Source organism: Galleria mellonella, unplaced genomic scaffold, assembly GCF_026898425.1.
Source record: "Galleria mellonella isolate WM207_F2 unplaced genomic scaffold, CSIRO_AGI_GalMel_v1 utg36, whole genome shotgun sequence".
Taxonomy (NCBI): domain Eukaryota; kingdom Metazoa; phylum Arthropoda; class Insecta; order Lepidoptera; family Pyralidae; genus Galleria; species Galleria mellonella.
The window spans coordinates 8,698,815-8,712,228 of NW_026442086.1; the positions used below are offsets into that span (position 1 = coordinate 8,698,815).

At 38.5% G+C, this 13,414-nt stretch overlaps 3 protein-coding genes across 7 annotated transcripts in view; 1 reads left to right on the forward strand and 2 right to left on the reverse strand.

Annotated features, from left to right (window-relative positions):
- Positions 1–849: 849 nt before the first annotated feature.
- On the reverse strand, positions 850–1,873 carry LOC113520632 (eukaryotic translation initiation factor 6). The gene has a single exon (XM_026906020.3). The coding sequence runs from the start codon at positions 1,745–1,747 to the stop codon at positions 1,010–1,012; it is 738 nt and encodes a 245-aa protein (XP_026761821.1). The 5' UTR covers positions 1,748–1,873; the 3' UTR covers positions 850–1,009.
- A 2,058-nt stretch (positions 1,874–3,931) lies between these two features.
- LOC113520730 (E3 ubiquitin-protein ligase MARCHF2-like) lies at positions 3,932–10,846 on the forward strand. The gene is made up of 7 exons (XM_052897402.1): positions 3,932–4,459; positions 4,545–4,658; positions 5,946–6,036; positions 6,537–6,688; positions 7,638–7,870; positions 8,592–8,812; positions 10,509–10,846. Exons 1-7 carry the CDS (start codon positions 4,271–4,273, stop codon positions 10,757–10,759), a joined length of 1,251 nt encoding a protein of 416 aa, XP_052753362.1. The 5' UTR covers positions 3,932–4,270; the 3' UTR covers positions 10,760–10,846.
- A 223-nt stretch (positions 10,847–11,069) lies between these two features.
- LOC113520734 (microtubule-associated protein futsch) overlaps positions 11,070–13,414 on the reverse strand; it is a 110,569-nt gene continuing 108,224 nt past the window's right edge. For 3 of the 5 annotated variants that reach the window (XM_052897405.1, XM_052897403.1, XM_052897404.1), the window contains 2 exons: positions 12,412–12,563; positions 11,070–11,998 (listed from right to left, as the gene is read on the reverse strand). In XM_052897405.1, coding sequence (XP_052753365.1) covers positions 11,875–11,998; positions 12,412–12,563 — 276 coding nt within the window. In that variant the 3' untranslated portion in view covers positions 11,070–11,874. Of the gene's footprint in view, positions 11,999–12,411; positions 12,564–13,414 lie in introns of those variants that run through there. The other 2 variants (XM_052897408.1, XM_052897407.1) reach the window with 2 other exon arrangements.

The following is a 13,414-nucleotide window of genomic DNA, read 5'->3' on the forward strand; positions in this document are numbered from 1 at the left end:
TTAATTTGTGATCGTAAATGATGACTGTATGTACTTCCAGAGCAACGCATGTGGCAATTGTAGATAGGGTGAACTATTTATGTTATATTAAATGTGTTAATATTATAAATAAAATATTGCTAAGTAACAGTGTCTTTGTTTTATTTTTAATTAAGGTACAGGTAAAAACAATATAATATTTTTAGTGAATTATCATCCTGTCCATATTAATTATTTTAAGTAACAACAGACAAATGGATTTCATACAGATGAAACTGAAAAATGGCTAGTTCGTAATAGAAAGATTGATATGTCAATATACACTAAGTTCAGAAACATAGGATAAAGATAAGATATATTTGTTTGACAAAATATGTTTACATATAGGATAGGATTTCACATTAAGGCCCTTTAATATGATTGATCATTTACTAAGAAAGGTTTTTAAAAATAATAATGGAAGTGTAGCAGAGTTTAGGAACAATTTCTACAAGTTTTGTTTATAAGCAATTTATAAAAGATATTCACAAATATAAAGTTCACAAATTGTTTAAAAAATTAATGAAATATGAAAGAATTTCTATTGTATATTATAATAATAATTAGCGTGGCATATTTTATTATTAAAGTCCTATAGGATGATAATAACACAAAATAGCCATAAGTTAAGACATCACATCATTTATGTTATGGCTATTTTTTGTTACTGTGGCACATGCAGACAAATCTAAATAACTTTTAATGCAGTTTTGTTTTTTCTTTCCTTATTTTCATAAATATTTATCTGGGTTTGTTGCTATTTGTGTGCTGAAGTAATACAAATTATCTATTTGACAATATGGTAGTTATAGTAAAAAATAACAAAACAGAAAATGTTTAATCTATATTTATAGATCAAGACTCATTGGTTGTCATGCAATCTGTTTAACAGAAACTCTGTCTTAACAATTTACAAATATGAGATGAACTTAAATAAAATTCTCTTATCACAACTCCCTAATTCAGCCCGCAAACGAAGTACGGACCGATGTTATGACATGCTGTCAATCAGTGATGCCCGCATGGTCGATGTGATCGCTGTTGGTTTCGCATCATTTAGCTTGAATACACTTTCTATAACTGAAATTTCTGTTGATGTAGTGTCCATTCCACAAAAGGCACACCAGTCGTTGACTACCAGCCCGGCGCCTATCACGTCGCTGCCTCTGTTCACTGTGCCCGCCACTAAGGGTACTTGTAGTAGTGATGAGAGCTCGTCCTGATCCTGTATGCTAGTTTTGGGGTGCACGAGGCCGCCGCGGTTGCTGAGCGCCGCGTACGTGCCTACCAGTGTATTCCCTGCCACCGTTTGTCTGAACACTTCCACGTTTAGCGTGTCGGCTAAAATTTCTTCAGTGTCGCGGTCCAAATCTGGGTGCACGAGAGCTATATAGTCATTGCAAGTGATCACATTACCGAGCGCGCTCAACCGCTCCTCGACGCGCTGTACCTTGACGTTGTCCGGTAAACTGTTTCTAATGTGTTGCAATTCTGTGTCTGTTGTGGACGAGGGCACCAAAAGGCCGTTCTTGTTGGCGACTGTCATGCGACCGATGATTCGGCACCCGGCAATGCTGACGTGAACCACGGGAATCGTCTCCGCGAGCTCTGCCTCGAACACGCTGTAGAAGTTCTCCGAGCCGCCGATAGCAACGAGGCAGTACGCGTTCGTCAATTTACTAAACACACCCACTTCATTATTATTCTCGAATTGTACGCGAACCGCCATGATTTTATTATAATTTCAAAAGTTGTTTCCAATTTCCAACTATTTCACAATAATAACCAAGTTTCCTTTACATGTGAGTGGGTAAAAACAAGTCAAATAAAAAGCAAAGGCGAGGGAAGTGATTGACGAGTAGTGATTTCAATTTCATGTTTAATTCACATCATATCGATAAATATCACAATTAAAAAAAAGTCCATAAAAGAGTTTTTAAACTGAAAAATATTTTATTTATTTATTCATTAGTACATATATGTGTACATAGTGGAATAAATGCTATAAGTATTCTCTCCCAGTCAACTATAGGCAAGTATCAGAATAGCCGAATCGAATGCGGTACTAATAATTATTGATATTTGCGATGTGCAATTTTACGAATCAGACTACTAATTAACAGACTGAACAAAACATCCTGATTAGTCGATAGATTTTAAAATTATTCGATTATTAATGTTATTCATTCGATAACTAATGTCACGGTTTACTAATGGAATTATGAGTCGTACAAATACAGCCGAGTCGACCCGATCGCTGGAATATCTTATTTTATTAAGAGCAAGAGTGTTACAAATTATTATCTAGTAAAACTTGCTAATTTTTCATAGTCATAATTAAATAAAGTAGGAAATTAAAGTAATTAGTTATGTATATTGAAAAGGAATGTAGTTGACTGCTGTTTTTTATTATGTATATTGGAAATGAATGTTTTATTCATCACTCATGTCACTAATTATCTCCTTATGACCTGTTGTTGTAGTAGTGGATAAAAGGAACGGACTTGGTAGTAGTAGATTAGATATAATTAGTTGTTAGTAATTAGTGAAATACTTCGAATACGAAAATTAGTATATTACTAATTTTGTAGCCGAATTATTAAATTAGTAATTACTAATTATACTAATAAAAAAAAACATTCCGATTCGCGCATCGCTAATTGATACACATACATACTAAAAGTACATATCTAAATGAATAATACTATATAAATAACATGATTTGTTAATTTATTTATATAAAATTTTGTTTTTATTTGTAGATAATTTTTTATAATGACGATGTCTCAATAAACATTAGTCTGACAGCATTATTGTACATTTTTGCTAATTTATAGGTAGTTAATATAATTATTATTAACTACTGTACTACTTGTAACAAGAAGTGTAAAAGTATTTATGTAAATGCATTTAGTTTTTTTGCTTAATTAGAAAGGGACATCAAGTGAAAAAAAAAAAACATACACAACATTTCATTTAAAAGACGTTGTTGTTCAGTGTTAATATTTTATTATTTATAATTAGATATCAAATTCTATTATTGGTAATACAGTCCTGCTGTAATATAATATAATTTATTCGTTTTTGGAAGAGATAGTTTCCATTAAAAAAATAAGTTTTTTTTTTTATATTTTTAAATCGATATCAGTAGAAGCGTCATACACTACACACTTTTTCAATGTCACTTTGACGTTTTATTATGATGCGTTCTCATAAATTGATTTTAAGAATATAGGGTCGATTCTGAGGTGCCAATTCTATACAATTATCTCTTAACCTAAAATTTTAATTTAATAATTTAGCGAAAATACATTTTTATAAATCATCATAAACTAAATTTATAATAACATTAACTTAAATGTATAAGATAATTAGTTCTTACTGGTGCTTATAATAAAGATTTCGCTGTGACAGTAACTTGAAATTTAAATTTTAAAAGACAGTAATGGCGCTTCAGAATCGACCCCATTACTAAAGCGCTTTATTAATGTAATCTTTAAAAATAATATTCATCCATCTATAAATGCTTTTATGTTAAGAAATAAATATATATTTGGGTCAATATCAGCAAGTGCGACCTCCTATAAAATTTCAGTGGACCTTTCAACTTGCAATCCCAAGAAAAACCGATGCCCCTAAAATATAGAACAAATCTTTTATAAAATACTTTCTGGAAACATTAAATTTCGGAAGCCTCGAAACCAAAAAAATTGATCTAAATTAGGCAGAAATGTCGCTTGCTGAAAAATCATCCTTTTTGCATATTTTTGTAAAATCGCAACATTCGTTGCCTATTGTATTTGCCTAGTACAATAGCTTGGCGGGAGAGGGATTGTTAGTAACGGGCACAATACTCCCCATTTCTAGCAATATACCCTGTCAGGTCGATCTCCACGCGGTTCCCCCTAGAAACCATCGTGATTAATTCTTGTCAAAACCATCACAATGGGCTAACTGACCTAGTTTCATCCTCAGCTATCATTCCTCACTGGTGCCCCGTCACCGTATAACGATAGCGCAGACAGGGTAACCATTCCATTATCACTCATTAAAAAAAAAAGTACAATAGCTTAGGTACATAGATTAAGGTTAGTATACTATATACCTGACCTAATAGATATAAAAAAAATTATGTCAATCAATATGACGTTAAATATTTGAAATGATAAACTTTATTAAAATTATTAAATAATAAAAAAAAATATACAAGATGTCATATTATCTTTCCCTCCAATTATAGACACAATGAAAAATGAGAAAATTTGTAACGCTGGACTGTTTGATAGACTGCAGCGATATCGAGCAGTTTCCGAGTGATGCAATACAAAACCTAAGGGAGGCAGTACTCGTTCCTGCTGCCTACACGCCCCATATTTCACAAACGTTACAGAGTATTAATTTTAAGTTTCATAGAACTTGTAGCTACTCTAATATTATAAGGGTAAATAATTCCAGTATATTTACTTGTCATTGAGTAGTTATTACCACTTATTTGAATATCTAAACTTTGTTCTTTTGTGGGACAGGAATGTAATGCTAGCGAAGGCGAGACGCTGTTAATGTTCTGGGGCTGCAACCGCTCCGAGAGTAGATTCACTATGAGTATGTCGGCCTCGAGTTGCTCCTCCATACACATGCCGGTAACAATATTATTGTGTTGCAGGTATGAAATTTAGCTGAAGTGGCAATGGCCTGGTCATATAACTTGAAGAATTGATAACCGATAGGGAAAAAAGGTTCTTGAGTGGCGACCCCGTACGGGCAAACGCAATGTAGGACGACCCTCCACTAGATGAAGTGACGACCTGAAATGCATTACAGGGAGTCAGTGGATGCTGTTAGCTCAGGGCCATTCTATATGGCAGTCTATAGGGGAGGTTTATGTCCAACAGTGGACTGAAAATGGCTGAAATGATTGCGATCATGTATGAAATTTGCAGTGTAGTCCCGGTATAGAATAGGCCACCCCTTCCTTTCCCATGGGTGTCGTAAGAGGCGACTATGAGAGGGCAAGGGATGGGCAGTAGCGTTCTCTTAAAATATCTCTAAAGCCCGCCAAGCGTGGCAAATACTGACAAAACCCCCTGTGCCTACATGTAATATTGCACAATGATTATTCATAATTCCAAAGCGAACTTTGCACCGTTCCCTAATTTGAAAGTGACCTAAATTGATCAACGTAACTTGAATGTTTTATCTTATACTCACTCGCTATACAACCTCTGTGCTAGGCAGTCTATTCGATATACAAGTTTACATTTTATATCTTGAATTATTCTCGTTACTTACCACCTCCACAAACCGCATCGAGTCTTAACAACTTCAGCCAAACCCCCAAGGGGGAAGCTTATGTTTAGCAGTGGCCAGTTACAGGCTGATATGATGATGATGATGATTATGATGATGTATGAAATAATAACGAATAAGTCTGAAATATATATATGCAATATGCATAGAATGATAAATTTGACTGTATAATTTTCTAAGGCGTTCAAAAATCTATATATACTTTTTTATTTAGTGAAATTGGAATAGTAACATAGCCTGCGCTATTAGTATATGCTGGCGGGGAAACTGTGAAGGGTGTTAGGTGAAGATGAATGCTTCTGAAATTGATTATGATGGTTTCCAAGAGGAATCACGTGGAGGTCGACCTGGTAAGGTTTATTGCTATCGGTAGGTCCATTAATCCTCATTACTGACAATCCATTTCCCCCATAGCTCTACCTACTAGGACAACCATACTTATCTATATAGATATAGAATATGTTTAAATATTTCTATCTATGATAGTAAAATTATAAAATTACAGAGTACAGAGACAATGGTACTCAACTCATGGTACGCCTCATGCACTGCCATCCACTAAAAACTACATACAGAACTATTGACGATGAATTCAATAATGATTCTGTCTGTTTATGTAGCCAAGCGGCCTAAACAGCCAGCGTGACAAAGAACTGCGCACCACAGCCCAGCAGACGGATATCAGCTGCAGATCGCCAGGAAGCTCCTCTGGTGCGTAAGGCACACAGTCTACTGATGCTGATCTAGTAAAACCCTGACTCTGATATGAAGAAAATTGTCGTCTACCTGCAGCTCTTTTCCACTTGAGTTTCTTTCACGAAGCAGCTATGCTTGCATGGTTGTTTTGGCTTTAAGAGTAAGATATGGTAATAAAACGAGCTGACGGTCCACCTGATAGAAAGTGGTAACCGTCGCCTATAGCCATGAGCAGTACTATGAATATAACAAAGTATACTGTTTCGCCCATGATACCTTCCATGCGTTGCTATTCCTTAGAACTGAGGTGACTTCTGTTCCCTGTAAATTCACTGCCATACTCCACCCTTCAAACCGAAACACAGTCATGCAAACACAACTGCTTCATAGTTAAAACACAAATGGGACAGAGGTACCCAAGCAAACGACTTTTGTACAAAGTCTCCCTCTGGTGATGGAAACTAATGGATCTAATGGTTATGTGCCACTGTCATTTTTTAAAAAACTCTTATTAGTGAGCACACCAGAAAATGAGGAACAGCGATTGCTGCGCGCGCGCATCGCAGACTCCTTAACATTCTCGTCACCGGCGTCGACGCTGCTGCAGCCTACTGGGCGTTCCATGTCCATACTGGGCTCAGTATGCGCGCTACTACTCAATAAACAGGTGGATTTATTTTGATTCTACTGTTAGGATCAATGGAGGATTATTTACTAAACTTAAGAGTGGCAAACAAGTTTAAATAGGATTTTTATCAATTCATTCATCTCCTAAGAAAGGATTTCTGAAAATTGCGCAGGATCTTCGGGAAATAGTTACAAGTTGGGTAAAAACAGTCTCAAGTCATCCTCGTCCCTTTTGTATGAAAGAGGTACGTAGATAGAGCTCGTGTGAATTCAGTGGCGAATTTATCAAACAGGCTGAGTAGGCTGGAGCCTATGGCGGCGTATTTGGGGCCAAATTTTTTTATAATCACAAATAAAACATTCATTGACGTTATAGTAATTAATAGCAGTAATGCCTACTGTATGACAATAAGCATTTATAATAAATTAACGGACGAAATAAAAACACTACCCTTGAATATATTTAAAAAGAAACAAAAGATGGCTGATAGAAAAATGCTTCTACTCGGTTAATGAATATTTTGAATATTTTAAAGCTTAAATATGTGACTCAATTAATGTAATTTGTAATTTGTGAAATGATTGTAATTTGTAATCAGTATAATTTATTATTAATACTGACATTTATTTAATATGACGATTTAAGTAAAATAGTGTTAGCATAGTGGAACAATTAAATAAATTTTGTATTCCAGATTCTGGTGAAAAATGTGAACAATATTTAAATATTATATACCATCTTTTATACCATTTTTCAAACAAAACAAAGTTATTTGTATTTGTAACATGATTAGAAACTGGGGTATCGAATTATAGAAGTAGGTAGAAGGGAATAATTTAAGTAGCTTACTAGCCAAATGATCGGTACTGTTCAATTGCTGGATTACTTTTAGAAATAAACTTGTTGTTAAAAATCATTTTAATCAGAATATGCATTTATATTTTGGCAATGATTTTTACAAATGCCAGTATTGCTTTTTTCCATTTAGGGTCCTAATCAAGCACCGAAAGAAGTCTTAAGTTTTACTGATAGTATCCACTCCGACAACATATGCCGGATTTGCTTCGGCGGGGAGTCTGCTGAGCGGTTGGTGCGGCCGTGTTCGTGCCGGGGGACTATCGCGGCGGTCCACCGCTCCTGCCTGGAGCGGTGGCTGCTTCAGGCTGCCACCTCGTACTGCGAGCTCTGCCGCCACCACTATATTGTCACCAGGAGTCATAAGTGAGTACTGCGCTGGAGCCAGTATTTCGGTGTAATACCTTTTGGATGTTTAAAAGCTATTACTGTTTAAATTATGTCCCCATCTTTGATAGACCCAATGATGTTGTCTTGAATGGATAGACGTTTGTTTATTGCATCCAACAAATACCCATCGGTAATAGTTCTCGTCTGCTGTTAGTTGCATAAGCGTACCGACCCTAACAAGTAACAGTCCATTTAAGATCGTCATCGGGAAGAACATATGCTGGGCACGGCGCGCGCGCTGCATCCTGCGACGTACATAGTAGACAGTAGACAGTAGACAGTGGACAGTAGACAGGGACAGCACGCAGGTGGTCGTGGGTGCGGTCGGTGGCGGAGTGGGCGGTGTCGGGGCGCGGGCGCGCGCTGGCGGCGGACGCGGCGCGCGGCGCGGCGCTGGGCGCGGCCAGCGTGCTGGGCAGTGCGGCACGGCGCGCGCGCTGCATCCTGCGACGTACAGTAGACAGTAGACAGTAGACAGTGGACAGTAGACAGGGACAGCACGCAGGTGGTCGTGGGTGCGGTCGGTGGCGGAGTGGGCGGTGTCGGGGCGCGGGCGCGCGCTGGCGGCGGACGCGGCGCGCGGCGCGGCGCTGGGCGCGGCCAGCGTGCTGGGCACCGGCGCGCGCGCTGCATCCTGCGACGTACATAGTAGACAGTAGACAGTAGACAGTGGACAGTAGACAGGGACAGCACGCAGGTGGTCGTGGGTGCGGTCGGTGGCGGAGTGGGCGGTGTCGGGGCGCGGGCGCGCGCTGGCGGCGGACGCGGCGCGCGGCGCGGCGCTGGGCGCGGCCAGCGTGCTGGGCACGGCGCGCGCGCTGCACGCCTGCGAATTCGTGCTGCAGGCCGGCGCACGCCGCGGGGGCTCCGCCGCGCTCGCCGCCAACATCTTCTCCTCGCTGCTCATCGGGATCATTGGTGACTGCTCACTCTTATTAGATTATATCAGTCGACCTGATAGACTATCGTCTAGTCTATCGAAATTTCTATTCAACCTCCTTATTCTGAGATTTATACGATTTCGGTCTTTAGAACTGCCTTAGAGGAGTAGGGGAGGGGAGGGAGGGTAGCGGTTGGGCGACGTTTAAGAATGTGAGAGTGGCGATAGTGTCTATGGAGAAGTTTCGTAGGAGGATCAGTAAAAACATTTAAGGGTAGTCATATTTTTTGGAATGAAGTAATTGAGCGCTCTCGAGAGCTTGTCCAAGGGTACTAGGTAGGGGGGAAAGGGATTGTTAGTAATGGAGTTTGACAGCCCCATTGCTAGCAATATGCCTTATTAGGTCGACCTCCATGTGGTTCCCCTGGAAACCATCGTGAACAATTCTCGTTGAATTCGTCACGATGGGCTAACTGACCTACTTCATCCTCACCTATTATCCTTCACTGGTGCCCTGCCGGTGTATACCGATAGCACGGGTGGGGTTACCATTCCATTATCATCCATTAAAAAAAAAGGGTACCAGGTAGGCGGAGGCCGTCCTTGTCGGTATCTCTGTCATGTTACTTTACTGGCATCGAGACATTTGGGATGAACTAATCTCATGGAAGCATAGTATACCTATTTTATTATTATAGGAACAAATACGAAGTGCTTTCTTCATATGCACTTGGACCGCATGATGTAATTTTTAAATTCACTCACTACGATATTCAGCGAGTCTCTTTACCTCTTGAAGTGACACGACACTAACTTTTTCCCTTGATTTGCCTGATGTAACTATCCCTATTACTCCTCATTATTAATTCGATCTTTCTAGCTAATTGTCTCTATCCTTCTTCAGTACCACATTTTAAAGGCTTTAATGTTTTCTGTTTCTTTCTGGGTTAATATCCGTATCTCACGTCCATGCCAATGTATATTCCAGATATAGCTTTTGTTAAGTCGCTTTCTAGTATCTTTTGGTATTTTAGCCTGTACAAGATTTTTTTTTTATTATTGAAATCTTGTTTGGCCATAGCTATTCTTGCGATTATATCCGAAGTATATCTGGAGTTGCTTGTGATTAAACTGCCTAAATATTTAATTTATTATTCCTCTCATTCACGTTCCCTTCCTTTTTTCCTCAATCCTTTCCTCCACACCGTAAGTGGCGGAAATCACCAACAAATGCATTCCCAAAGAGGGTTGACGTCAGGCAGGTGGCCGGTCGTAAAACTAAAAACCAAATCTTTTTGTAATATGGATAAAATCATATTACGCCGACCCTAAATGATTGGGATAAAGGTTGGAAGATGATGAATGCATACTAAATTATGTTTTTGCTAACTATCTAGTAAGCTTTTTTAATAATATCATCACATCAGCCTTTAACTGTCTACTGGTGAACAAAAGCCTCCTCCGTAAGGGGGAGTTTTGCTAGTAGCCGCTACGCTTGACTGGCGGATTGGCAACCGCAGTTAGACTTTGGCTGCTTCGAATGACTTGGCCATTAAGTTCCCTTAGTCGCCTCTTACAACACTCACGGGAAAGGAAGGGAAAATATCTTTTATTATATTTTATGTTATGTTAATATTTCTTTTGTGGTCGATACGCAGTCGGCTCTTAGTATGGTAAGTTCCAATATCGTGTAAGAATTTGCAATAACAATGTTGTCGTTGCATTCCACCGGAGGCGCCTTGAACGGCTTGCTGACCACGTGGATGCTGCTCAAGATCCAAGAGCACCAGCTATCGTGGCGAGCGTGGCGCGACAGCACGCTGCACGTGCACGTCACCCTCGCTGATGAGGAGCACACCCTCACGCCGCGCTCTTCGGTCGCGACGGTCGTCGCCGGCGACCGGAACAGCTCCACCGCGGACCGCAGTACGAACATAGCTGATCCTTTTATGGTGGCACTGCCGTACATGTCACAAGATCCGTGAATGTCATAGATTTATGCCTTTTTATTTGATAAAGTTCAAGAATTAAGATCATACAGTTATTTTCTTTAGTCGTTGATAACATTTGAAAAAAAAAAAATAAAGCGTTATATTTGAATTTTCGAACGAGATTATGTATTTTTTTTAATAGTCAGCCAAAGAGATTAAAATGTTTGTAACCTACGTTTATTTGGTAATCAGTACGTGCGCTTTTTTCTTTATATTCATCTCTGTAGTTATGATACGACAGTTCAGAAGTGCATAACCTTTTACTTTTTTAGATTTTAATTAGAAATTTAAAAATAAAACACTGTTATATGTTAATAATATTTATTTCATTCATTATCAATATAAAATAACATAAATATATTTATAATAATATAATTTGATAAAATCAGTACGCGATTATTTGAAGCCGCTGTTATTAATGTCAAATAAGTAGCATAAAATAAGGTATTATGGTTAAAATCGCAAAGTGCGGGGTACGCGTCCGTGGGACCGTACCGGACGACAAGGATACAACTTCCTTATGTGAACAAATAAGTCAAAGCGATCCCTGCGAACGATTCGCAACATTCGATAAACAAATAGACAATCTACAGACTATGACCTAACGTACAACTGTTAGTGAAACTTACGAGCTAATATAAAAAAAAAATCACATATATCTTGAGATTATACAATAAATAGGAGGACTGTACGAGACAGCGCTTGGAGAAACGAGTTGGGCGGACAATGATCATAAACATCTCACATAACATATAACAAACAAATCAACAACATACGCTCTTTGGACTCAACATAAAGAAACAACATACAATTTTTTGTGACTACAACGTTTGACTACTGCTATCTAACGCCTTGGATCGGTCGTGAACGTACTGTGTCCAGCGAGAACTATACAGGCTAAGTCGGAAAGAGTATACCATGCCGAAAATCAGTGATAGCATTGAAGAAATAATTTCTGAAGAAGATTCGAAAATTAAAATGATTTTGAGCGTGTCTTACTAAGCCCCATAGACAATTGAGTTGCATGAATACTATCACTTAGCTGCTATTGGTACATTCGTTCCGACTCAACCTGTATAAGTGGACACAGCAGGCGGCGGTCACTGCGGTCAGTCCTCATCCTTGAAACGGCGGTGAATGGACTGCACGTACGTGAACACGCACTTCCAGTCGGGTTTGCGCATCGCCACCATGTCATCCACGTCCAGCAATGGGTAGATGCCCGCCTTCTCACTGGAATATTAATAACGTTTATTATTTTTTGTTCCAAAAAGAAATTAATGTAATTTTAATGGAATAAGTGACGGTTGAGACCACCTCAGCCTAAGGATGCTTGCAACGCCAGTGTGACATGAAAATCTTGAGTTATAGGACCATTCCAAGTAATTCTATTATTTTTTCATGAGCACAAGGACATAAACCTAATCATGAAGCGATCATAAAGAGATTTTGGCTGCTTTCGTAAGAACAAATGCTTGCAACACCCCTTATTTGCACGTATGTCTTCTGTAATATAAAAAAATATATATACACCCAATAATTTTACTATTATACTTGGATGCACCTGTCTAGAAACCATTCTTATGATGCCAACTATGGAGGCCATGTTCAACAACAGAAGTCTGATATGATGACAATGATCTTACTCGGCGACTTTGAAGGCGAGCGTGAAGTTGGCCCGGCGCTTTTCCGGCGTCAGTTTGGAGTAGTCGAACGTGTTCGGCAGGAAATGGTGCACCAGCGCGCAGAATGCCAGCCCGTCCGCCCAGCTCGTCGAGAAGTTCTCCAGCTTCACATTCTGCTCATACACCATAATACATGTGTCATATAATTGTATATTATAATGTTTCTTTACTGAAGATGGTCCTAAAATTTTTAAGGCTTCAGAAGATTTGCTCCCCACACCAAAGACATTATGATTTCAAATTACTTGGAAGTGAATTTGGGAATGGTAATCATTGTCTGTGATCAAATTGTCTATTGTTTTAAAAGCGAGCTACCTCTGCAGATGCTTATAAAAAGTTCAAGAGGTTCATTTGGGCATATAGACAAATGTTACTAATTTACGGTACCCAGCTGACTGTACCGCAGACTTTGCGGAACCTACGTTGAGAATTGTTGATTTAGATCTTGTTATTTAATGAAGTAATTAACAGATTACAGTATTCTATATGATTACGTTTCTAAACTTATGTATAGCGTTCTTTAAAAGAAGCAGGTCCTGTTTAGCTATTTTGCAATATTAATTTACCAAGTTATTGGCGTCGAACACTATTCGATGCAGTCTCTTTTAATACTTTGGTCTTATTAAGTAGTTTTCTTAAAAGGTCATCCATGTACCTAATTAGATATAAGAATAAACACTGGTGTACTTTAAGTACAATTTCATAAAGTCAACTCTCTTAAAACAGAGATGGATTTCAATATTTTCTCAAATCAGCCATTGCTTCATCGCTTTGTTCATTATTTCTATTGTCTCTAATTGTGAAATTAGACAATGAGTAAGAAAAATTGATTTTCGACCTAGTTACCTACTAGAAATTACATTAAATCTATTCGTTTCTAACAGCCAACTTTATTTTCTACTTACAATAAGGAGGTGCTCGCTAATAGGTATCCCAAAAGTTGAAACTACGAATAGGTGGTAGG